The 27,309-nt window shown below is 41.7% G+C and overlaps 1 protein-coding gene across 2 annotated transcripts; it reads left to right on the top strand.

The window, feature by feature from the left end:
- Positions 1 to 897: 897 nt before the first annotated feature.
- LOC111972810 (mitogen-activated protein kinase kinase kinase 7) lies at positions 898 to 23,509 on the top strand. 2 transcript variants are annotated; one of them, XM_023999894.2, is made up of 17 exons: positions 898 to 1,834; positions 2,433 to 2,543; positions 2,661 to 2,726; positions 2,863 to 2,908; positions 4,447 to 4,585; positions 5,460 to 5,584; positions 6,949 to 7,077; positions 7,577 to 7,707; positions 7,955 to 8,036; positions 8,291 to 8,409; positions 8,687 to 8,834; positions 14,196 to 14,276; positions 16,788 to 16,855; positions 17,730 to 17,832; positions 18,439 to 18,500; positions 18,991 to 19,106; positions 21,115 to 23,509. In XM_023999894.2, the coding sequence occupies exons 1-17, from the start codon at positions 1,754 to 1,756 to the stop codon at positions 21,293 to 21,295; spliced, it is 1,788 nt and encodes a 595-aa protein (XP_023855662.1). In that variant the 5' UTR covers positions 898 to 1,753; the 3' UTR covers positions 21,296 to 23,509. The 2 variants fall into 2 exon arrangements, with proteins under 2 accessions (XP_023855662.1, XP_023855663.1); XM_023999895.2 differs by lacking the exon at positions 14,196 to 14,276 and having other exon boundaries at positions 902 to 1,834.
- Positions 23,510 to 27,309: the final 3,800 nt, after the last annotated feature.

The raw sequence follows: 27,309 nt of genomic DNA, 5'->3' as shown, positions 1-27,309 counted from the left end.
TTTTTCCCTCCATTCCTCCTCCGTATTCCAAGTATACGTCTCCTTATGATAATACTGCCCTTCTGACATACATCTTGTTCTTGCTTTCTCAAGAGACACCTTTTAACCGGCTGTCACAATTTCCGTACAATCAGCATGAACCCCTTGGGATATAGTGCTCAACAGTACATCCCACTTATAAAGCAGCTGCTTCGTCTTGATGTTATTCTTTATCAAAAGCTAACACAACACTTTTCCATTTCAAACAAGCACGCTCTTCCAACCACCATCCCGTGTTTATAGCTCACTCTGGACATGTACTCTCAGCTACATGTACTCTCAGCTTCCCTGCTCTTATACATCTGCGCTATTATACTTTTTGAACTGTCCACACCCTAATTAGGCTTCCCTGGGAAACGCTGACCAAAATGATGGTTCCTACTCTGTCACTTGATTCTGGGGTGAATAGGGATTTACAGATTTAATCAGGGGCGAAACTTTCACTGGCGACGGGGGACATGTCCTCCACCATATTCTGAAATTGCACCCCCCCCAGTTTTATCTTTGGAATGTGATACAAAACGAGGCAAGGATGAGCTTTAGGACCATGCAAACGCCTCCGAGCGGGCCGGTTGGCTGTTTGGAGTGTTTATCCGACTGGATATTGTTTTTAAATAATAATAAATTATGTCCCTCCCACTTTTAAAACCAAAACTGCGCCCCTGGATTTAATCCACATTAAATGGGCAACAACTGAATTGTATTTTGTCCTGAGTACCAGACAAACTCTGATTGATGGATCATGATTGATGCGCCATTTGATAAATTTACAATTTCATTTTGAAACACTAAAATGAGTAGCATTGTATTATACCTGTGTCACTCTAACAACGTTTCCATTCAGGCAGTAAATCACAGCTGTCATTTGCGTTTTACAACTGTATGTATATTATTAACATGTACGATACTTATACAAGAGGCACACACTTATGCATGCATCTATTGTAATAATGTTAATAAAACTAGCATCCTTTTTATTATAGCAACACTCACTATTTACGAAGTTGCATCTGCATGCCATTCGGGGAACAAAATTGGTGGGTCATAATTAAGGTAGCAAACTTCCTGGAGCTGCTGCCTGCAACAACTGCGGGGGGAAAAACAAAAGTATATAATGGAAGAAGTATCAGAGTCGTCATTTTAAAGTTATGTCCGCGAGTCAAATCGATTCTCTGAGTTTTAAATGTTGAGGAAATCAATCACCCAATGTCTCGAGCCACTGGTACCGGTGGGGTGCACCTCAGTCTACCGCGGCGACGGGCTGGCATACTAGGCCAGCAAGCGGCCTAGTGTCATGTATAGCTAGCTAACTTGCTGAATTACTTTAGTCAACAAACGTCGTTGGCGTACATGATATGGCAATTGAAAATTTATTTTATTCAAATTGTTCGCTAACTAGTTAGCTTTTTAGGTAACGTTACTAAACTGCCTTAGCTAGTTAACTAGCTACAGTAGCTAGCTCAGTTAGCTACCAGCTGGCTGTGTATGATTGTACTGAGCTGGCTATCTAGCCAGCTAACACAGTTTATGAGCTCCAGTTTTTAAAGTTTATTTATTTCCGTGTTAAGTCCACCAGTGTCTTGGCAAGTTATGTCATGCAATATTATTTTTAGCTGTTTCTTCGAGTGCGCGTGTTATGCATGTTTTAGCTATTTATTGATTTGATTTTGGAACATCTTGGTTTTAATGAGTAACGTTAGTTAGCTAGTTAGCAATGTCTTCCGCCGATATGCTCGAAACTCCACCTGGATATCCCTTTGAAGAAATAGATTATGTGGATATTGAAGTTGAGGAGGTAAGTAGTTCAAAAGCTATATATCAACAACATTCCATTTGATTGGCACGTGTGGGGTCATCCTCTTATGTTAGTGGCATGACCATATACATTAAAACCAGGTCATGACACTGAAGTTGCCACAATGCTTTATCTCAATCGTCATACTAGATAGTTCTACCATGCAAGGAATGTTTGTTTATTCTGGTTTTGAAAAGCTTGGTAATTAAACATGACCATTAACTATGTCACTATAGCTATGCCATTCATCAATGATTTTGCCCAAGCCATAGACATGATACAGCTAGCTACCTATGTTCCAAATCGATTTGGCAGTTCTTGTTTTGATTATGTATCGAGTTAGTTAGTTGCAGTTCCCCACAGGTGGGCCCTACACATAGACATAAGACCCCTCTCCATCAGCTGATGTTGACTGCGCACATACTGTGATTGATATGCTGGATTGTGTAATGGAACTTGTCCACAAAAAATAACGACAGTGTTAGCTAGGCCAAATATATCCAGGTGGAAAGTGGATTTAGTATTGTCATGATTATAAGGGATTAATAACAATGCAACCAACACACTTTGCTTATATTGTCTACCTCTTCTCTTTCAGGTCGTGGGGAGAGGTGCTTTTGGTGTTGTCTGCAAGGCCAAATGGAAAGGGAAAGATGTCGCAATCAAGACAATAGAGAGTGAATCTGAAAGGAAAGCGTTCATAGTTGAGGTACTGTCATATTATCCTGGGCTACAAGTAGAGATGTTCTGCAGAGTGGTGACAATGCTGTTTATTACAACTAAAGGAAACCAATCTTGATTGTGTTGCCTTCTCTCCCCTCCCTAGCTGCGGCAACTTTCACGTGTGAATCACCCCAACATTGTGAAGTTGTATGGCTCATGCAATAATCCAGTAAGTCAGCTTTTAAACACTCCAATATTTCAGTGTGTTATAGCCTATGGTTTTGCCAGTTGTTGTTGTAAATACCTTAGAACAGTACATTGTTAGCCTTCTGTTATTCTTGCCTAATGCTAATTTTCCCATCTAGGTCTGCCTGGTGATGGAATATGCTGAAGGGGGGTCCCTGTACAATGGTGGGTCTCTGGGCAATTATGTAGGATGGCCTACTGCACTACCACAGTAGACTTGGCCATTGCAAATTAGTGCAACACATGCCATGCCATACCAAACAAGTGGAAATATTGCAGTCAATGTGTCATTAACTCCAATACCCACATGCAAACTATTCTCTTAATAAGCACACTATTGGCATGATTCCTTAAATAGCCCACTATTACATTGGTCAGTCCTTGCACAGTGAACTGCAAGTGGAGTATCAGAGTTAGGAAGTGTAAATGGTCCTTTACCTGCTCAAGCACTTTACCACCTTGTCTCCTGTGATCCCTCTGAATCTCTATCAAAGTAATATTTTAGGATCATTAAAGTTGACGTTCTTAGTTGTGGTCGTCAAAACTTTGAATACTTGAAACTATAACTTTGATGTTATTCGGTGGTTATTTGTGTATTTGAATGGTGTATACCTACTCTCTTAACTCTTTGTCTGACATGTCTGTAAGAGTGTGTTCTGTGCAGTGGTGTAAAGTACTTAAGTAAAAATTATTTAAAGAACTACTTAAGTAGTTTTTGGTGTATCTTTACTATTTATATTTTTGACTACTTTTCATTTTACTCCATTACATTCCTAAAGAAAATAATGTACTTTTTACTCCATACATTTTCCCTGACACCCAAGAGTACTCGTTACATTTTGAATGCTTAACAGGACATGAAAATGGTCAAATTCACGCACTTATCGAGAGAACATTACTTGTCATCACTACTGCCTCTGATCTGGCGGACTCACTGAACACAAATGCTTTGTTTGTAAATGATGTCTGAGTGTTGGATTGTGCCCCTGGCTATCCGTAAAATAAAGAAATAAGGAAACCTGTCCCTTCTGGTTTGCTTAATATAATTAATATAAGGAATTAGAAATTATTTATATTTTTTGTTTTTACACAGCTGTTTATTATCTATGCATAGTCACTTTACCCATACCTACCCAGTCACTTTACCCATGTACAAATTGCCTCGACTAACCTGTACCCCCACACATTGACCTTGTACTGGTAACCCCTGTATATAGCCTCGTTATTGTTATTTTATTGTTACTTTTTATTTTTTACTTTAGTTAATTTAGTAAATCTTTTTTAAAACTATTTCTTGAACTGCATTGTTGGTTAAGGGCTTGCAAGTAAGCGTTTCACGGTAAAGTCTACACCTGTTGTATTCGGCACATGTGACAAATACAATTTGATAATTTTTTACTTTTGATACTTAAGTATGTTTTAGCAATTACATTTACTTTTGATACTGAAGTATATTTAAAACCCAAATGCTTTTAGACTTTTACTCAAGTATTATTTTACTGTGTGACTCACTCACCTGAGTCATTTTCTATTAAGGCATCTTTACTTTTACTCAAGTATGACAATTGGGTACTTTTTCCACCACTGGTTGTCTAGATGAGTGTTTGCATTGGTTTCGATGTCTCTGTGGAGATGTGTGTGGTGCATCTGTTCTGTGTTTATTTGGAGCTCTCTGTGGTAGTGACTGTGTTCTCTGTCCACAGTTCTGCATGGTGCTGAACCTCTCCCCTGTTACACTGCCTCCCATGCCATGAGCTGGTGTTTTCAGTGTTCCCAAGGGGTCGCCTATCTCCATGGCATGAAACCAAAGGCTCTCATTCACAGGGACCTCAAACCACCCAAGTATGCTCCTCCCCACCTCCTCACTCTCTGTTGTCTCTCGTTTCACTGCCCATAAAGTGGCCGCCACTCAAGGTTTCATTTGTTAGTTGTAGCCTATGTTATACTATGCAATAGCGTGAAATGCGTTATCTGACTTTTTAAACCAAAAGAGCATAGCTTTTGTCATCTTCTAGTCCTCTGTTATGATAGACCAATGTTTGTTTATTTTTTTATCTGGCTTCAGTAGTGAGGCCTTAGTGTTTTTATAGTATGCCTCTGACTGAATTCCTTAGAGTAGCTGTACCGGGTCCAGAGGTTATTTATTGGGCTCTGACGGGGAAAAAGTCCCTGGCAGTGGCAGGGCACTGTGGGAATGACCAGCTGGTCCATATCCTAGAAACCTGTCCAGAATTTACTCCCTGGGAAGAAATGGGTCAGGCCTGTCGACCACTGGCTGAACTCACAGGCTACATCCCAAATGGCACCCTATTCCCTTTATAGCACACTGCTTTTGACCAGGGCTCATATGTAGTTAATAGGGTGCTATTTGGGATGCTGCCACAGAGTGCTGTTAACTTAACCTTCACTTCCTTTGTGTTAGACAGTGGGTGCTGCCAGAATGTTTGTGTGGTTGTAGAGTTATTTTCTATAGGGGATTTGACTTCTCCCCCTTGTATGTTTAAAAGTAAGAATCTTACTTACTGTATTTCCTTTTTCAGTGTTTTTTATGATTAGAAATGTTTGCATGGAATCAAACGTGGATTTATGAAGTGTTTGTAACCCAGTAAGACCTCAGCAGCCTCTGGTAGTTACCCTCACGTAGTCTCACACGTCACCAACCACTAAAGTTCACGTCTAGCATTTGAGTAGATCTTTGTTTCCTTGTTTGTTTCAGCCTGCTCCTTGTTGCCGGTGGCACCGTGCTGAAGATATGTGACTTTGGGACTGCGTGCGACATTCAGACCCACATGACCAACAACAAGGGAAGTGCAGCTTGGATGGCCCCTGAGGTGTTTGAAGGCAAGCATGAGCTGCATGGGGAGCTTTTGAAACACATGCAAAGAGATGTCTGTCCGGCCTAGATAGCCCTTGTTCTCAGATGTGTGCTATCTAAACAGGTGTAGCCTTTCACGAATGCGTTCACCTAGAGTTCATTGATAGTCGGCGTTTAAGTGATACTACTGTTAAGACCAGAGTGTTTATAGTAGAGCTCATGTCTAGTGGTGGAAGTGCTCATTAATTGTAATAGTGCTCCACTTTCGATTTGTCACTCACTAGATCACTGGAAGGCACTGCAAACACGTAGACGCCATAATTTCTCAAAGGATGATTTATCCAACTTTTGTTAGTATTCTCTTAATTTACAATCATTCATATCTTGAGTGGTATGCATGATTACTGCACACAGACTTTTAGGTGAATGCAGTGTTTCACTGTTAAATTAAACGACTTAAACCAGATATAAAGTATGTAGAAAAATGGCGCTATATATTTTGAAATAAGATCATCTTTAAGAACTACCAAATAAAAACAAGACAGTCAGGGAGAATCTAAAATTCCCATAGATTTAGTTATGTTTGAGTCACTCGGATAGCATAAGCCATGGCAAAATGTGTAGAATTGCAGGAAACTAGCTTTTAAACAGCAACATTTTGTCTACGCAAACTTTGCCACCACTGCTGAAAATCCTCAGAGAAAAACTGGAATGGAAGGAAAGGTTTCATCCCTGAGAGAATGTAGCATTTGAGTCTATGCTCTCGGGTGGTAGCTTAATGTACTTTGTTTTACAAAACACATTGAGGCGGTCAGGAGGAAACACAAATGAGGTAGTCATTATCTTGTTTGTTGAGGGAGTAACATGACTCCATGCAATTAAGCACCTCACATTTGCCCCCAGAATGACCTCCTTAAAGCTAATTTGCATCACAGGGAGAAATGTTTTCAAAAGGCCTAAGCAGCACATCAACTTTAAGGCTGAGTCCCAAATGACACTATTCCTTATACAGCGCACTACTTTTGTCCAGAGCCCTGGTCAGAAATGGTGCACTAAATAGGGAATAGAGTGCCATTTGGGACACAGACCATAACATATGTGTGAAGAGCAGTTTAATTCCGCAGTAATAGCCACAGTAATTATGCATCTCCGGAGAGGCCCTGAAGTAAAATTGCCTCCTTGTTTTCATCACATTTGTGGTCTAAAGGTGCAGACCAAATAAAGGCTTCCTGTGCTTTCCCATAAACATCCCCTCCCTCAACACTCCTCACTTAACTGTGCCTCAGAGAATTACCTTTCATCAGTCAATCAGAGCTATGTCAAGCCCATCGTTTTTTTTCCCATCTGAAAGGCCCTGAGTTGGAGCTCTTTCTCTCCTCTGTGCTTTCAGGCAGCAATTACAGTGAGAAGTGTGATGTGTTCAGCTGGGGAATCATTCTCTGGGAGGTGATCACGCGTCGGAAGCCCTTTGACGAGATCGGTGGGCCGGCCTTCCGCATCATGTGGGCGGTGCACAACGGTGAGTCCAAGTGGTGGGGGTGGAGGTTGGGGAGGTGAATTCGTTCATGGTGGTGCTGACATGTCAATCGCCCTGGTGTTTCAGAGCCAGGTCCCCAGTGAGACCTGCTGAGAGATTAAATGAGTTACGAGGCTGACGGTGAAGAGCAATTAAAAGACACTCGCCTGTGAGGCGCTCCCCGCGGTTTCTTCCGTCACACACAGAGTGATGGCGCAGAATGCTAACGAAACACTGACTGTCTGAGAGCAGGAGCACACCTGGGGCCACGACACTGCTGCTGCGCCCGTTTCTCTGACACGTTAGCAGAGCCTCCACAGCAGGGGCTGTCATTTGCAAGTGTTCTTCGTGTTTTGTACCGCAATGAACTTTCTGGAACGTCCTCATGTTAACAGATTTGAGTTTCCATACGTTTTACTGTGACTGTTTTGTGATTGTTTGTATTCATAGAGATGAATATTGATCTAATTTATCCTTATCTGTTTGTGTTGATGGTGTTCAGGCACACGGCCACCGCTCATCAAGAGCCTTCCCAAGCCCATCGAGAGCCTGATGACCCGCTGCTGGTCCAAAGACCCCTCCCAGAGGCCCTCCATGGAGGAGATAGTCAAGATCATGACCCATCTTATGAGGGTAAAAGCCCTCCTAGACACACTCATACTCATAGAGATGCATTAAATGAAAGATTGCTTCACCAAGATGGCAGCCCTGCAGTCATTAACCGCCACAATGTCCATTCCAGTGTTCTTTTTAATTCTATGCCGACACTAACCCTGGATGCATGCAGGACTCTTTCCATGGTGTCCTGTTCTCAGACTGCTTATCTACCGGTCAGTGTTGGTAATGGCACTCTTACATTCTCTGTCAACCTCTTTTCCAGTGCTTCCCAGGATCTGATGAACCCTTGCAATACCCTTACCAGTATTCAGATGAAGGGCAGAGTAACTCGGCCTCGAGCACAGGTATTTTACTGAGTAATGTTGTTGCTCCTATGCTGCTGATTGGGTTATTGTTGAGATGCAGGGCTCCCTTGTAAAAGAGACCTTGGTCTCAATCGGACTCCCTGCTAAAATAAAGGATAAATAAATAGAAATCTATATCCTTGAAATAATGGAAGCTTTTATTACCTGCACTATAGTTTTACCTTCATGAAACATCATTGACGTAATGTGGAAATATCTCCATTGTCTCACTACCTCTCCATTGGGTATTATAGGTTCCTATGTGGATTGCACTAGCAGCAAGAGTGACACAAACATGGAGCATGGGGACTCTCAAGGGAGCAACGACACAATCAAGATCAAACCTCAGTTTGCACATCAGTTCAGGCCAAAGGTAAGGCAGCAAGCTGTACTGTACATTGCTAGCCATTTCTACCACAACAATTAAACTGGAACAATTGACTTTGTCAAGTGACTAGAAAGAAAAGGTAGACAAATTAAGGCAATTACGTTTGTGTTGATATAAACAAAACGATTTACACAAGCCTCGTATGAAAGTAATGGTAATTTTGAAGTAACCATCAGTACTCTAACCCATAATTTGGTGACCTAAGTGAATATTAGTAAAATGTACAGTAGCCCAACAGTATCTGTTTTGTCTGTGCTCTCAGGGAGACCCATTGCGAAGCCTGCCTCTGTCCAGAGGGGGCAGTGTTGAGAGCCTGTCGGGGCGAACCCACAGCCTGGTGGCCTCCGAGAGCAAAAGAATGAGCGCAGACCTGTCAGAGCTGGAGCACAGGGTGCCTTTCGCTCCTGCAGGTAACGTCAGAATCTACAACCTACATACCCCACAATGGATTATGCAAGAGGACAAGTATAGGTCTACATATTTTCGTAACACACCCACACACTGCTGTAGAGTATGGAGATCAGTGTTGCGGGTAACAATATAACGTTTTGCGGTAATGAATAATATAACAGAGTTACTGTTCCAATTTGAGTAATAATATTACAGTTACTGATCAAATAAATAGGTTTTTACTTTTGCTATCATTCCCTTCCTATTACAGTTATTGATCCTAATAAATATGAGTGATTTATTCCCTCTTGGCGCAATATAAAAATATAATGAATTTGTCTTCTCACCAAGTTCCTGTTTATACACACACTTTTAATAACTGTTTTAGTGAGGGAGATGAAAAATGTCAGAAGCATCTAAAACATTGACTTTCTCAGCATGGTAGTGCTCCCATTACTTTGATTTGGTAGGACAAAATGACAAGAATATAACTGTAAAATGTCAGCCGTGCCCAAGCGAGAAACACATCTCCACTGCTAGAACCACGACTTCCAATCTCTTGAAGCACCTGCAAAGGCAACACGCCAACACAAAACTCTTAGCGGAAGACCCCCGAGACCTGACCGTTGCTGCTGAAGATTACTGTAGTCCAGTGTTCCCCAACTGGCAGACCTGGTTTTATTTGGCCTTGAGTTTTCTGCGCTAAAATAAATTAACTAAAAGATATATACAGCGCCTTCAGAAAGTATTCAGACCACTTGGCTGATTCTATATTTTGTTGTGTTGCAGCCTGATTTCAAAATGGATTAAACTGATTTTTACACACAATACCCCATAATGGCAAAGTGAAAACATGTTTTTAGAATTTAAATTGTTGCTAATGAAATACTGAAATATCTAATTTACACATTGTAAGTTTTCATACCCCTGAGTCAATACTTTGTAGAGAATCACCTTTGGCGGCAATTACAGCTTTGAGTCGTCGTCAGTATATCTATCAGCTTTGCACATCTGAATTTGGAGAATCTCTTCCTTGTAGATTTTCTCAATGGGATGGGGAGGGGCGGTGAACAGCAATCTTCAAGTCTTTGCACAGATTTTCAATGGGATTCAAGTCTGGGCTTTGGCTGGGCCACTCAAGGACTTTCGCATACAGCCATTGTCCTGTTAAAATGTAAATCTTTGCCCGAGTCTAAGGTTGTTTGCAGGTTCTCATCAAGGATTTGCCTGTATTTAGCTCCATTAATTATTCCCTATATACTTTCCAGTCTCCCAGTCCCTGCCGCTGAAAAGTATCCCCATAGCATGATGCTGCCACCACCATGCTTCAAGGTAGGGATGGTGTTAGATGGGTGATGAGCTGTGCTTTGCATTCCGGCCAAATAGTACAAATTTTGTCTCATCAGACCACATTGTCTTTTGCCTTATGCTCTGAGTCTTTCACATGCCTTTTTGCAAACTCCAGGCATGCTGTCATGTGCGTTTTTCACAGCAATAGCTTCCGTCTGGCCACTCTCCCATAAAGCCCAGATTGGTGAAGTGCTGAAGAGACTGATGTCGTTCTGGCATTTTCTCCCATCTCAGCTAAGGAACTCTGCAGTTCTGTCAGAGTGGTCATTGGGTTCTTGGTCACCTCTCTAACAATGTCCTTCTAGCCTGGTTTCTCAGTTTGGTCGGACAGCCAGCTCTAGGCAGAGTCTGGGTAGAAAATGTCAACACTCTAGAAATAGTTGTATACCCCTCCCCAGATATATGCCTCGTCACATTTCTATCTCGGAGATCAACGGCCAGTTCCTTGGACTTTCTGCTCTGACACTGTCAACTGTGGGACCTAGACAAGTGTGTTTCCTTCTAAATCATGTCCAAACAATTGAATTGGCCACAGGTGGACTCCAATCAAGTTCTAGTGACATCTCAAGGATGATCAAAGGATATTGGATGCGCCTGAGCTCAATTTGGAGTGTCATAGCAAAGGGTTGTGAATACTTATGTAAATGAGAATTCTGTATTTCCTTTTCAATACATTTGCTAAAATTTCAACAACAAAAAATTCCTCTTGTCATTATGGGGTATTGTGTGTGGATGGGTCAGAAAAAAATATTGAATTCAGGCTGTAACGCAACAATGTGGAATAGGTCAAGGGGTATGAATACTTTCTGAAGGCACGTGCTCAGTACCAGTCAAAAGTTTGGACACACCTATTCATTCAAGGTTTTTTCTTTATTTTTACTATTTCCTACATTGTAGAACAACAGTGGAGACATCAAAATAACACATGGAATCATGTAGTAACCAAAAAAGTGTTAAACAAATGTCAGAGATTCTTCAAAGTAACCATCCTTTGACATGATGACAGCTTTGCACACTCTTGGCATTCTCTCAACCAGCTTCACCTGGAATGCTTTTCCAACCGTCTTGAAGGAGTTCCCACGTATCCTGAGCACTTGTCGGCTGCTTTTCCTACACTCTGCGGTCCAACTCATCCCAAACCGTCTCAATTGGGTTGAGGTCGGGTGATTGTGGAGGCCAGGTCGTCTGATACAGCACTCCATCACTTTCCTTGGTCAAATAGCCCTTACACAGCACAAACCAGATGGAATGACGGTATCGTTGCAGAATGCTTTGGTAGCCATGCTGGTTAAGTGTGCCTTAAATTCTAAATAATTCACCGACATTGTCCCCAGCAAAGCACCATCACACCACCTCCTTCATGCTTCACGGTGGGAACCACACATGTGGAGATAATCTGTTCACCTACTCTGCGTCTCACAAAGACATTGCTTGTGTTTCTTGGCCCAAGCAAGTCTCTTCTTCTTATTTGTGACCTTTAGTAATGGTTTCTTTGCAGCAATTCAACCATGAAGGCCTGCTTCACACAGTCTACTCTGAACAGTTGATGTTGAGATGTGCCTCTTACTTGAACTCTGTGACGCATTTATTTGGGCTGCAATTTCTGAGCCTGGTAACTCTAATGAATTTATCCTCTGCAGCAGAGGTAACTCTGGGTCTTCCTTTCCTGTGGTGGTCCTCATGAGAGCCAGTCATCATACCGCTTGATGGTTTTTCCAACTGCAACTTTTCTGGATGGACTGACCTTCATGTCTTAAAGTAATTGATGGACTGTCGTTTCTCTTTGTTTATTTGAGCTGTTCTTGCCATAATATGGACTTAGCCCTATTTGGTAAAATAGACCATCTTCTGTATACCACACCTACCTTGTCACAACACAACTGATTGGCTCAAATGCATTAAGAAGGAAATAAATTCCACAAATTAACTTTCAACAAGGCACACCTGTTAACCTGCATTCCAGGTGACTACCTCATGAAGCTGGTTGAGAGAATACCAAGGGTGTGCAAAGCTGTCATCAAGGCAAAGGGTGGCTACTTTGAAGAATTTCAAATATAACATATATTTTGATTTAACACCTTTTTGGTTACTACATGATTCCAATTGTGTTCATAGTTTTGATGTCTTCACTATTATTCTACAATGTCGGAAATGGTCAAATAAAGAAAAACCCTTGAATCAGTAGGTGTGTCTAAACCTTTGACTGGTACTGTGTGTGTGTGTGTGTGTGTGTGTGTGTGTGACATCAAGTTATAAAAAAATATATATATATTTTTTAAATGATTTATCTGTTCACAAGTATTCCCACGCGTAATAGAGAGACGTGATCGTATACAAATGTAAGAAAGGTTTGAAATTATTGTTTTAGTCAAATATTATATATGTTTGGGCTTCTTGCGGTTAGTTTGCAGTCTACAATTATTTGTAATTATGTTCCGAATTTCGGTTGAAATTAGTTGACGATCCCTGCTTTAGGCCTATCTCATCCAAACAACCAAGATTTGATTTGAATCGTTTTGGAGGACACGCTGTAACCCATGGAGAGCTCAACAAACTTGTAGTTGAGGAAATGCTGCCCTTATCAACAGTAAAATCTGTCATTATTGGGCTACTTTTTGAAAATGTAACCTTTATTTAACTAGGCAAGCCAGTTAAGAACAAATTCTTATTTACAATGATGGCTTACCCCGGCCAAACCCGGACGATGCTGGGCCAATTGTGCGCCGCCCTATGGGACTCCCAATCACGGCCGGATGTGATACAGCCTGGATTCGAAACAGGGATTGTAGTGACGCCTCTTGCACTGAGATGCAGTGCCTTAGACCGTGCCTTAGGCTTACGTAACGTTGACATTGTTTACATTGAGTGAGGACACACAACATTTTGGAGGTGTAATGCAAAAGTAATATAACAAGTAGTGGAACTAATTACTTTTCCCAGGGAGTAATAAGTCAAGTAATTTGTTATTGTTAAAAGAAATAATAGGTAATATATTTTTTTTTAAATTAGTAACGACCCCAACACTGATGGAGATACAGATTCTGTCACATTGAAGTAGGCCTAGCCAACGATATAGTCCTCAGAGATGTACATATGAATATGCAATTTTTTTTCATAGACTGCCCATGGCGTTCTGTAAGAGATTGATAGATACACGCATGCATACATACATACATACAGTAATCTTACATCAGCTACTGAAGTGGGTTTCATCCCAATACGAGAGATGGAGAAATGTCTATGCCATCAGAAGCGACTATCATGTCTCCCTCTCCGTCAAACTGCATGCCTCACCTCTCATATAATCGCCTCCATATGCCCCTCTGGTGCCAATCATCTCCCCTCCCTCACACAGATCGAAGGCTGAGAGGATGTCTTGTATTCATCATCAGCCCTGTCATGTCTAAATTTTAAGCTTCGGAGGCAGTCAAATACTGTTTGGCATGAAAAAGCTATAATTAAGTCTCTTGTCAGGGTTTTCCCTCATGCTTTCTTTCCAGCTTTCTTTGAGAATGTTTTTGCGATGTCAATTATTTTCAACGTTCCATGTGTTATTGTTGTCAATGGTATATCATGAATAATAATCATGTATTTAGCTTTAATCTGTATATTCTCAAAGCTCTTCAATAGTTAAATAAATTATGCTGTAGTTACTGTGTATATTACAATCTTCAGAGCCATCTATATGATTTGATCATCTTTTCTAAGTGGATTCATAGTAAATATTCCTATTATTACATTCAAACTGCTTGCTACGTGTAGCTGAATGCCTAACATGTCTGTGCTGAGACTTCCCATGCCGGGCCTAAATCGGCATCGCTAGCACTGTGATGTCGAACCAATCAACTAACCACAGGACGCATACTTCCCGTGCAATGTGCATGTACTTTTGTGCTCTGCATGCCAGTAGAGTCCAGAGAGGAGTGAGGGGGAGAGGGCACCATCTGACATGTATGCTCCAGCTCTGGGCCCTCTCTCTTTGTCTGCATGCATGTGTACGCCAGCTGTGTGTGTGTGTGTATCTGTTGCAGCACGTCCCCAGTATAAACGAGGCCACCGTAAAACGGCGTCATTTGGCACCATTCTGGACGTTCCCAAGATCGTCTTCACAGGTACCAGTGCGGACCACCAGGCTACCTGGTGCCCTGGGTGTAGCTGGCTTGACTGAACTGAATCAGCGGGTTCCTCTGTTTGCACTGGGCTCTGACACTGCTGTTCATGTAGTGTCTGTTACTCCAGGTATCACAGGCTACAAGGGTCACTGGCTCCTGTAGGGGCCAACTGGCCAAACACCTTATACTTATACTTGTCTTTGCATTTTCCATTTGAATTGAAATATGGGGATATTAAAAAACGAAATATTCCCCAATCTAAATAATCATTATTTTATGAATGATGATAAACCTGGAGTAACACAGAGTTCTCTTTCCTCTCTTGTCTTTTGTGGCTTTGACAACATGTTAAAAGGGGCATGAGTTAACATGGTGGCGGTCTTATTGGGGTTTCGCCCTCTAGCCACAAGGTGCTGATGGAGCCAATTCAATTCACATAGATCCGTCTTTTAATCTATTTATCTAATCCAGATTCATGGATTAATCCAGACTTGAGTTAGCCTGGTGCAAAACTAATAGAATAGACTCTTGTTTTAGGGGCACAGACCAGTTATCTAATCAGCATATTTGCCATCGGAGTGGGGGGGGGGGGTGAAATTGGTGTGATGATAAGATGCATAACTCATGGTCCTGTTTGTCTCTCAGATGTCGTTCTGGTTTTACTGCAGGCAGGGAGGGAGTAAATCAGTTGGCTTGGTTGCTAGCTCCCCTCTCAGCTCTCTCCTCTCAGCTCGTCCTTGTCTCTCATGCATAGAGGACGTCTGTTTAAAGCTCTGCGAATATATATTTTTTTGCTTCTTCTCTTTACATCCATTAACTTTGTAAAAGTCATTTTGATTAATTTCCCTCACATTGTGGGTCACACAGCTATTATTACCATCCGAGATAAGGATGAAAGAAATGGGGACAGCAGCCCTGGATATCACAGGCCTTTTCTATTTAGGAAGTAGGAGCTGTTTAAGACATGTTGAATGAGTAGTTAATTAAACTGAGTGACTAAGGGAGAGGGCTGACGTAAGGGGATATTAAAAGTATGACAGGGTTGTTATCACTGTATGTGGCACACCTGGGTGTCACTCATTCCTACAGTTCATTTGACACCAGTCTCTATTTAGTAGCTCAATTAGTACGAAGCGTTACTTTATTTTTTTGTTGTTGACGTTTTGGATTGGCATTCTAATTCAATTGTCTTTGGGTTTTGTATCGTAGTGAGCTGGAACTTAAAATGGCTATAGTCGCAAAGTATTATTTTTAAACACAACACGACAATAACAGGACCTTGTTCTGATGTATAGGCCCTAGAGCAACAATCACTGCAGTGACAGATGAGCATGCGTCTCAATCCAACGTTCAGTGTATTGTTTCTGTGTGTCTCTGCCTGTGTGTCTATTTAAACGTGTTGTGCTATAGATATATCCTACTTTGGAGAGGTAAAGTTAAAATGGTAAGACCATTAGACCAGTACTTAGACCTACTGTACCAGAAAATAGACAGAGGACCAATTTCCCCCATCCCTGTTTCCTGTAGTGCCACATTTCACAAACCTACATTCCTGGTAGTTTTAGATGTTAGGTTCCATATCAGGAATTTTATATAAAAAAATAACTATTTCAGGTGTTGGCAAGTATTTCAAATTACAACCCTAAACAGGTTTGTCATATTGCAATGTCATATTTCTAGCAACTGACTTCAATTGTCCCAAATCTAGTATTTTAATGGTTACCTTTAATGTTTCTCACATTGCAGTAGTTCAAGTGGTATTGTATGGGTCTCTGAGATTGACAGCAAGGAGTGTGCGGGGGTAAAAAGACCACAATGCTCTCATTGTCAGATCATTTCCAGCAGCTTGATATTCCAACAGTAAGACGTGACTCTGAAGACATTGTTCAGAGTTCTCTGGCAGAGATGGAACTAATAATATCTTCAACTGCCAGATGGCTGGAATTTCTCCTGTTATTCTGAAGATGCCAGGCAGGTCAGAGCCAACCTCAGGTTTACCTTGGCTGGGGATTAATGAGGAAGACTGCAGGACAGGGCCAGGCCTGCTAGTCTTGTCTGAGACCCTGCAATGTGTTGTGAGCCCTGAAATAGCCTAGTTCCCCATCACCAGCCCCACCAACCCAAACAAGCAGATCTGCACAAACACGTGACACAGTGAGGCTTACCTATTCATGTGGTACAGTAGGTGTGGTCTGCAATGGAGTGATGGTAGTGGTGGTGATTGTCTACGCGTGTGTTGTGCCGTGTTAGTGTAAAGGTTGGGGGGATAACTGCTGCTCTATGGTCATTTTATGGCCATGCCATAGCACATGTTAATAGGCTAGGGAGTCGGGGGTTAAATCTGTGCAGCTGTCCTGGCTCTGTGGATCGGACCCCCCCCCCCCATCCCACACCACAGGCAGGCAGACAGGCAACAGACAAGTCCCCCTGGAACTGTCTCTGGGTCTCGCTCATGTCCCCCCCCTCCATTTCTTCTCTCTATCTCTCCCTTTCGCTCCATCCTTTCCACAGCCTCCTGTGAGGCGCAGAGGCGTAGATCTGTACAGGACCTCCCGGGGATCGGCACAGACTCCAGCCAGGTAAGATGCTCTGCAGTAGAACAGGGCCTGGGTTATCGAGTGTAGCACCGTACAGAAGCCTTTCATTTGATTTCCTTTTCAGAGTGGTATAGTATATTCTCTCCCCTCTTTGGATTGTTTTGCATTTTGACTGATCACGCCTATCATGTTTTGCTTGCTCTCGGAGGATTTGATACATGCTCGGTCAAACAAGGTGTCCCATGGGGGGAAATGCTACAGGATGTGACGGAGAATACTGTTTGATATGTCACTTTTGAGAAGATCAAGATATTCCAGGTGTAGAAAGAACATTGTCTTTCCCCCCCTACGGACAACCTTCAAATAAGCCCCTACATCCTTGCATTCTGAAATGTTGATTTCTACAGTATATTTTGTTAAAAGGCACACCTCTTCCTGTGCAGAGCTATGCAGTAGCAAAGTTCACTGAGTTTAGTAAGAAACTAGACTTTGGACACGGGTTTATTTATTTTTGTGTTCTTATACCTTTTGTGAATTAGGAAAGAGAATATTTTGATGAATTCCCAATAGTGTGACAGAGATGGTGGTTCCTCTGATTTTCTTCCGTGTTTCTCTCTTCCGGAAGTGTGTACATAACCACAAACAGACTTTAGACCTTGTTTTTCACCCTTTTTATACTTGACACTTTTTACTTGGCAAACTATGCATTGTTTTACCCCACTGGGACAGGCTCAGGATTTCCATGTGGGTTTCTGTTGCCATAGTCATTGTTGACTTTGCTTGAGTGTCAGATGTTGTATGCGCCATGGACAAAAACAAAAGGGCCATTTCTTCTATCTGTATGAGTGATTGACAGTGTTGTTGGCCTGTTACAGGGGCTGTATGAGTGATTGACAGTGTTGTGGTTCTGTTACAGGGGAGTAGGAACAGCAGCAGATCTTCCAGTCCCAGTGTGAGGATGATGCCGCCTGATAAGACCAGCAGCCGAGGGTACAGCTTCTCTCCCGATGACCCCACAGGTATAGTAGTCTACCTCTCTCACTCAAACATGCTCATCTCACTGTCTACAGCTACTTCTACAGATGGAGCTGGAAGGAGTTTGGTACATGTACTAATAATAATTTGATGAGCAAATTCACTCATACTGCCCATGTTCCTTACTGTATTATCTTATATTGATGCTGGTGCTCAACTTGTTGCTTAATGTAAGATCCCAAGACATTGTATCCCATTCCCTTTGTACTGTTGAGAGACGAAAAAGTGAAGGTTGGCGTTTAGAACCAGTTTGATTGAATGAAGTCAGCGTCTCGTGTTGGTTGTGTCACCCTCTCACAACCCTGAGTGCTGTAATGGCATCAATGTCATTGTGGATGGGGGTGTAAATCACTTGAGCAGGTTCTGCAGACATTACGTAATCCTCATCAATGATTTAAGGCGCTGGTCTCCTGTCACACGGAGCCTGAGAGGGGCGGGGACACTGACACAGGTCTATTTCTGTTGAAGGACTTCTGGTGTCTATTGATAACTGTGTGCCTGCCCAGTCGACTCATCTTGCACCGCCTGGGCCTGTGCTGGTGTCACTGTCAGACCAAAAACAAACACAAGTCTTGCTCTCTCCTGCCCAGATACCAACGGCTCAGACAACTCAATTCCCATGGCATATCTCACTCTGGACTACCAGCTGCAGGTAGGGTTCCATTTCATACCGGACCTCCCCCGACCCTGTCCTGCTAATGTTAAGCATTCTTTTATGCCACAAAACAGCTTGATCCCACTCCCATCCCATTCAAGTGTTTGTGTGACCTGTCAAAATTGGCCTCGAGATTGGCCATTTGACAAACTCTTGATTATTTTTCTTTTGTAGATTGCTCTATTTTGTGTTTGTTTGAATTCAAATGTTGAGGTTTTCCTTCTCAACGATGTTTTCAAGGACACTGCAAATTGACTGTATTAACTCAATTAGTGCAGGGATTACGTCTGTTGTCAGTGAGAAAATGATGCTATCTCAAAAGCGGAATGTCTTTATAAATACCCACCGGCAACGGCGGTGAGACATGTTGTGTATTTTTAAAAGCTCAGACGATTCTGAGAGCTGATAGATGTATTGCAAAATGTATTTCTAACTGGCTATAAGCTCCCTAGATCAATTAATGACAACATGCGTGGTTTATTTTCAGCCCCTCGCTCCTTGCCCGAACTCCAAAGAGTCCATGGCCGTGTTTGAGCAGCACTGTAAAATGGCCCAGGAGTACCTGAAAGTGCAGACAGAAATCGCCTTACTGATCCAGAGAAGGTGAGTAGTGAACCCTTACTGTACCTCTCCATCTTGTAGGGCAAGCGTTCAGCCACTACCAAAGTGCTGAGGTAATACTCTATTTGTTCATTCTGTTTTTTTAAGGGACTGATGTGGTACTGCAGTGTCTAATGTAATTAACTCTTGTATTGTAAGCCCTGCTGAATGTGACCATACACATATATTTTTCATATAAACAGACAACAAATCGTCTCCCGTGTTAAGGGGTGGGCTGTCTTGTGATTAACATAACAAGCAGCTCCATCAGATGTGTAGCACGTATTTAGGCTTGGGCGTATGACTATGCAGAAGGCCACCCAAAGGCAATTACTGAATTTCGATGACAAATCCAAGGCAGACAGGCCTTCTATGCAGTGGAACAACTGGCTGTGTTTGGCTAAAGAGCTCAGCTCATATTTATAGACGATGACTTTAGCAAGGAAACTACCGTGTTTGTGGAGTCAGCGTTTTTCTCACACGAGCTATCCGATGCTTTGGTGCTCCTTTGCATCTCTCTCCAGCCTCTGTTGTGCTTATTGTGAAGTGCCCCTGTTTAAGCACAGCTGAGTAATTCACAATTATCGGAATAAAGGCCCAATGTAGTCAAAAGCGTGATTTTTCTGTCTTATATACATTTCCACACTATGAGATGCAAATAATACTGTGAAATGGTGAAAATGATGATCATGCCCTTTTAGTATAAGAGCTGTTTTGAAAAGACGAGCTGATATTTCAGCCTGTTTTGGTGGGATTTAGTTTTAACCTGCCTGGTGACATCACCATGTGGTAAATATACCAATAGAAAGAGTTCCAGACCTCTCTGCCAATAACAGCTAGTTTTCTCTCCAATCAGAGTACTCTGACAGTGCTGAGTTAAATTATTGCTTGAGAAAGTGCGCTTTGCTGAGAAACTATATTTGTTATAAATGAAAACTGTAACAAATAAACAAATCACAGTAACACAGTAAGGTACTTGTTAACCAGAAATGATTTGATATTGAGACAAAAACGGCTGCATTGGGCCTTGTAAATGCAACAGTTTCAATGATTTTATCCAGTTACAGTTCATATAAGGAAAAGTACATTTAAATAAATTACTTAGGCCCTAATCTATGGATTTCACATGACTAGGCAGGAGTGCAGCCATGGATGGAGCTCGGCCCACCCACTGGGGAGCCTGGCCCAGCCAATCAGAATAAGATTTTCCCCACAAAAAAAGACAGAAATACTCCTCAGTTTCATCAGCTGTCCGGGTGGCTGGTCTCAACGATCCCGCAAGTAAAGAAGCCGGATGTGGAGGTCCTGGGCTGGCGTGGTTACACGTGGTCTGTGGTTGTGAGGCCGGTTAGACGTACAGTACTGCCAAATTCTCAAAAATTATTTTGGAGTCTGCTTATGGTAGAGAAATGAACATTCAATTATCTGGCAACAGCTCTGGTAGACATTCCTGCAGTCAGCATGCCAATGGTGCACTCCCTCAAAACTTGAGACATCTGTGGCATTGTGTTGTGTGACAAAACTGCACATTTTAGTGGCCTTTTATTGTCCCCAGCACAAGGTGCACCTTTGTAATGATCATGCTGTTTAATCAGCTTTTTGATATGCCACACCTGTCAGATGGGTGGATTATCTTTGCAAAGGAGAAACACTCACTAACAGGGATGTAAATACATGTCTGCACAATTTGAAATAAATACTATTTTTGTGCGTATGGAACATTTGATGGATCTTTTATTTCAGCGCATTAAACATGGGACCAGCACTTTTACATGTTGCGTTTATTTTTGTGTGTGTGTGTATAATATTATAATAAATAAAAATGTATTGTTCTTTCTGTTTGCATTTTTACCTTTTCTCTTGTGCAATGTGCTTCTCTTTTTAGTAATGTTCTTGTTATCTGATGTAAGCTGCAGCACTGCAATTCAGTTTTCCATATTGTAAACTGCTCAAGTCCACCATTGTGGCAGATATATTTGTATGTGTAAATAAAACCAATTTATATCTCCAGGAAAGAGTTGATCGCTGAACTGGACCAAGACGAGAAGGACCAGCAGAACACGTCCCGCCTGGTCCAGGAGCACAAGAAGCTACTGGAGGAGAACAAATCTCTGTCCACCTACTACCAGAAGTGCAAAAAGCAGCTGGAACTGATCCGTGCTCAGCAACAGAAGAGACAGGGCACCTCGTGATGGGCCACAAGCTGGCCGCCACCTGGATCATGCTGCAGAGACACACAAACAAACTGTCCCCATGTCATATCCCCTGTTCTCCTCCCCTGCCTCTGCTCTTTCCTGGGTCACCTGTAGTCTAGTCTGAAACCCAGACCCTACCTGCAAAATAATTGACACTATCTCTCTCCTCCTCCTCCCTCTGCCCCATGACAACTATGATCTCAACCTAGGTGCCCACGCCTTCACCCTGTAGGTTCCAGTGAGTGGATCTTGTTTTACCTTGTACTGTAAAGAGACCTGTGTTTTACTGTGTACCTGCATGTTGCGTTATAGACACACCCTGCTGATAACATGGAATGGAATATGAGGTGTGCACTCAATCAAGCTGTTATGGAATGTCTCTTGCACATCTTTACAGTATATTCTTTGATAGCAGGCCAAAACAATCAGCATGCATCTGCTCTCTCTGCCCATAAACAGCTGGAGTCCTGGGGTTGCCTGCCCTGGGTTCAGTGAACACACGGGACAGAGAGATGGGCTTCTAGGCCTCGATTGTCAGCCATCCTTTTAGTCAGGATGTGATGCTTCTTGAGGTGTGTGAGCGTAGTACAGTAACTGCTGCTGCTTCTTGAAGTATGTGAGTACAGTAACTGCTGAGCCTGATTGGAGGGGGAGGCCAGTGAGGGGTGTGAAATATGTTTGTCTCTATTGCTCTCAGGGCCCCTCGGACCCTCCCCTGGGCTGCCTGGTCAGTGTGTGTCCACCCCTCCTCCCACAGTCCAGTCCTCCCATTGGTTAGTTTTACCCTGACCTGTCCTCCTAACTGGCCAATGGCCATGTGTCCTTGAGAATGTGAAAAACAAAGACGGTCTAGACGACAAGTGTGAATTATGTGCAGAAGTTGGTGTTTTAATGAATTATGACCAGAATCTATTTGACTAATCTTTGATCTCTAAGTGTTTTTTTGTTGTTGTTTTGTTACCATTTAATGAAAAAATAGCCACCCTTTTTTTGGGGTGAGCACCCCTTACAAAAGAAATCCACCACAACCTATCTGAAAGTATTTAATGTATGTTCTATTTATTTTACCGGGGGATGTATTTTAGATATACCTTGCACATCCATGATGTCTTTGATAAAAAGGAAGGACTTGGCTTGTCACAAGTACCTGGATAGAAACATGGGTCGGGCCTCAAACAGAGATTAAATATTTATAGTTTGCTTTCAACAACCACAAAAAACGCAAGCAAAGACGACAGACTTCTTATCTCAACCTGTATAATTAAAATAAACTATGCACGAGGTTCAAAGTGTAACATGTTTATCATGACTTAATTTAGTTTCCTTTTGTTTTTTTCCTATCCATTTTGGTGTTAGGGATTATACTTTTATCTGGTATGGGAATGCAGAGATGTACAAGAGGCCTATCCCTCGCCTATATGTATTTCGTTTTTAGTTCACATGTTGCCTTAGAATTTGATTGCTAGATTTGAAAGTATTTGACTTGTTTTTCGTTCCTTTATTGCGGTGTTCACTTGCGCCTCATTTGAATGTAATGGACAGTCAGTCAGTGAGAATGGTATGACTTTTGTTCTAAGGGAGAATTGTATATATTATGCCAATGGTTTACCAGGAGGCTGATTGTCTGGTCAAATGAATGATGTCAATAGGCTGCAAAAGAAATCATGATCTCTGTCACTGCTTTTCCCAATTTAACAGAATGAATCCCAGTAGGTTTAAGTATCCATGCAAGAAGAAAGTTGATTTAGAGATCTACACTTACAATGAGAATTGGTCTTATTTTGTCTTGCCGTTTCATTTGACCAGACCTGACGTCGCTGCTACAGTCCTCCAAATGTTTTGCACACTCCTCTGGTTTTACTGATTTACATGTAACTAACTGGGTCTTGTACTTCAAAGTGTATATATTATGATGGTTTACAAGGGAGGTGACAGTTGAAATTGTGTAAGGGTTCATTTGCTGCAGTTATATCCCTACTTTTTCCCTTTTCTTAAAGTTATATTCACAATCATTTTATTAACCATTACTGTATATAAAATGTTTTCTTAAACTATTGGGAACAGGTACAGTGCCTTCGGGAAGTATTCAGACCCCTTGACTTTTTCACATTTTGTTAGGTTACAGCCTTATTCTAAAATTCATTAAATATCTACACACAATACCCCATAGGGACAGAGCAACAAAAAAATGACATTTTTGCAAATGAATATTTTTTTTTAAACGGCTGAAATCACATTTACATAAGTATTCAGACCCTTTACTCAGTACTTTGTTGAAGCACCTTTGGCAGTGATTACAGCCTTGAGTCTTCGGTATGATGCTACAAGCTTGGCACACCTGTATTTGGAGTTTCTCCAATTCTTATTTGTAGATCTTCTCAAGCTCTGTCAGGTTGGATGGGGAGCATTGCTGCACAGCTATTTTCAGTTCTCTCCAGAGATATCCGGGCTCTGGCTAGGCCACTCAAGAACATTCAGAGACTTGTCCCGAAGCCACTCCTGCATTGTCATGGATGTGTGCTTAGGGTTTTTGTCCTGTTGGAAGGTGAACCTTCGCCACAGTCTGAGGTCCTGAGCACTCTAGAGCAGGTTTTCATCCAGGATCGCTCAGTACTTTGCTCCGTTCATCTGTGCTTTGGTTCCTGACTAGTCTCCCAGTACCTGCCGCTGAAAAACATCCCCACAACATGATGCTGCCACCACCATGCTTCACCGTAGCGATGGTGTCAGGTTTCCTCTAGAAGTGACACTTGGCATTCAGGCCAAAGAGTTTAATCTTGGTTTCATCAAGCCAGAGAATCTTCTTTCTCATGGTCTGAGAGTCTTTAGGTGCCTTTTGGCAAACTCCAAGCGGTCTGTCATGTGCCTTTTACTGAGGAGTGTCTTCCGTCTGGCCACTCCATAAAGGCCTGATTGGTGGAGTGCTGAAGAGGTGGGAGAACCATCTCCACAGAGGAACTCTGGAGCTCTGTCAGTCTAACCATTTGGTTCTTGGTCACCTACCTGACCAAGGCCCTTCTCCCCCGATTGCTCAGTTTGGCCAGGCGACCAGCTCTAGGAAGAATCTTGGTGGCTCCTAACTTCTTCCATTTAAGAATGATGGTGGCCACTGTGTTCTTGGACCTTCAATGCTGCAGAAATGTTTTGGTACCCTTCCCCAAATCTGTGCCTCGACACAATTCTGTCTCGGAGCTCTACGGACAGTTCCTTCAACCTCATGTCTTGGTTTTTGCTCTGACATGCACTGTCAACTGTGGGACCTTATATAGACGGATGTGTGTGCCTTTCCAAATCATGTCCAATCAATTGAAGTTACTACAGGTTGAAGGACATCTCAAGGATGATCAATTGAAAGGATGCACCTGAGCTCAATTTCAAGTCTCTTAGCAAAGGGTCTGAATACTTATGTAAAAAGGTTTTTTCAGTTTCTTTCTAAAAACATGTTTTCACTTTGTCATTATGAAGTATTTGCTGAGGCTATAATGTAACAAAATGTGGAAAAGGTCTAGGGGTATGAATACTTTCTGAAGGCAATGTATGTGCCTGGGAGGGAGGCATCATGAAATAAACTTTAACATTAAGAAATTGTATTTTTTAACATGTTTTATATATTTTTTTGTGTGTGAGAGAATGTATGGTCTACACGCCCACCCAAATAATTCATAAAACTTATTGATCCACATGGCTCATTATTACAAAAAATGCCAAAACGTTATCCCTTTTGTTATGATTAGATGATGAGCTAAATTCATCTTGCAGAGGTGATTTCATCTTATATCTCAAAGCTTCCCATAACACCCTTCTGTGAGGGTTGTGGGGTGCTGGGTAAGGTGTTTGTTCACACCTGAACTGGCAACACAAACAAATTAGTCTGCTAAAGGACTGACTACTGATGACTGGCATCACATCAGTCAAGGACCTTAAGTTCAATCATTACTGGTTTTTTTTTGTTGTCCCGCTCATCTTTTTTTGCTGTTCTTTATCTTATATAATGGGGATTTATGGGTGTTGGGGTGTTCTGCCAGGAGGTGGCGTACAAGATCTAGACATGTTCTCTGTCCAGGAACTGAGGCTGTTTTTCACAGACAAAGAAACTGAGCATTTGCCACTGTATGGTGTAACAATTGAGGGGCTCAAACCTGACCCTTAGTACTTTGTGTAATGATTCAAGACTTGTAATCTAATTTATTGATTGTATGAAATTATAATCTTGTTTTATATGGCAAAAATAGGATTAGTTACACAAGTCCCTAACAGAGCTGGTCAGATTTGCCTTTGAAGTCTTAGCAAAAACCGATGATCTGATTCCTCTTTCAAGGTCAAAAGGTATGTAACACAATGTTTATATTTTTTGTTAAAATTATCTCCCTTCTGCTTACAAAGGCTTTGTTTTCACCCTCACAATAGAGTTAATCTGGTGTGTTTTGAAGTTGACAGCTAAAGGAGAAATGATTGAGGAGAAATGATGTCATCTTCCTTGTGCGGCCAGGTATTGTTGCTTGCTTTGGCTGGCCTCCATGCCCTTGTTGAACTGTTGAGTGTGGTGGAAATAAAGAACTGAGCGTTTTGTTAGCAGGCCTATCCTGTGCTGCGCTGCTTTGTTCTCACAGTGACATTCTCATCTTGTGTTTTGCTTCTTGTCTCTGCAGAGAGGAAATGGATGGTGAAGGTCTGTGTCTGGCCAAGGAAACAAGAATGCCATCTTTGGGTCTGTCTCCCAAATGACATACTATCCTGTATAACAAGGGTAGTAGGAAACCCTGGTCCTGGAGTGCCGCAGGCAGTGTTGAATTTGTCCGTGTTGAATTTAGGCATTCACTGAACTGATCAATTAGCTCACTTGGTCAGGTGTGGTGCCTAGTTGGTGCCTACCCCTGCCCTATATAATGCACTACTCCTGGTCAAAAGTAGTGCACTATAAAGGGAATGGGGTGCCATTTGGAATGAAGTCCTTGTCTCTTGCCTAGATATGCAGATGTCTTTCTTTTGTGAGTGTGTTTGTATGCACACATCAACACTGATTTCAAATTCTATGCTTGGATCCAACTGTTACATATTTATATTCTTGGTAGAGGATTAGTTAAATATGTAAGAACTATTGTGCATCTGTCTTAGGAAGATATGACATACTGCATTACATGATTACAGCCAAAAATACCAGTTTTGTTGTCAGTCATCATGCTTTTGCAGTCTTTCCTCTAGACTTTGTCTAACAATGATGTAAGTGGTTGGCAATATGAATGCCTATAGTACAACCATTTCACTACATCCACAATAACATATGTGCGTGACCAATGCAATTTTATTTGAAATATTGAACAATGATATTGTTTATTACTACTATTTGTAGACACGGCTGTTGAGGAGAAATTACTGCTTGCGTTGAAGTTTAACAATGTGTGTAGGCAGAATGATCATTCATCTTCTGTCTGAAAAGGAAAGTTGAAGTTGCACTTAATGTGCACTAGAATTTCTCTATCTCATGGTAGCCATGGAAACTGTGTGACATAAATAGGCTAGAAATGGTCAGAGAGATGTTGCAGTTTTTAATAATGGACAGAATTTGGGTCATAATATCGTGTATGTTGGTCTATAAATTGCACTGTGTGCCAGATACGTATTCCATTAATCTGTATGAATCCCTAGTTGGCCTTCAAAAAGGCTGTGGGTGATTATTTAAGTTCTCGTCTGCAGAGTCAAAGACATCATGCAGAAAATGACTGCGGTTTCAGCTCTGTTGTCAGTTTACTTTCTGTAGGCTACATCTTACCAGGTGTAGTATTTCATGTGCATTTCATATATTTGGATGGTAGTAATTTAACTTTGACATTGTCTTATTACATTTTTCTCTATTTTACCATAAAAATAAACAATCTTATTTTCTTCAATTACTTGATCAGAAACAAATTAGCAAACGAAACAGAAAATTGATTGCCCACAAATAACAAAAATATTGGGTAGTAACCCACTGGGCACACACTGTTGTTTCAACATAATTTGTCAATGTATTG

The sequence above is a fragment of the Salvelinus sp. IW2-2015 genome, linkage group LG14, assembly GCF_002910315.2.
Source record: "Salvelinus sp. IW2-2015 linkage group LG14, ASM291031v2, whole genome shotgun sequence".
Taxonomy (NCBI): Eukaryota; Metazoa; Chordata; class Actinopteri; order Salmoniformes; family Salmonidae; genus Salvelinus; species Salvelinus sp. IW2-2015.
The sequence above is the reverse complement of the archived record's forward strand: the minus strand, read 5'-3'. Positions and strand labels throughout refer to the sequence as shown.

Coding starts and splice junctions, on each gene's coding strand:
- LOC111972810 (XM_023999894.2), top strand. CDS start 1,754: ATGTCTTCCGCCGATATGCTCGAAACTCCACCTGGATATCCCTTTGAA. Junction 2,544..2,660: donor GGAAAGCGTTCATAGTTGAG/GTACTGTCATAT, acceptor TCCCCTCCCTAG/CTGCGGCAACTTTCACGTGT. Junction 18,501..18,990: donor CTCTGGACTACCAGCTGCAG/GTAGGGTTCCAT, acceptor GTTTATTTTCAG/CCCCTCGCTCCTTGCCCGAA.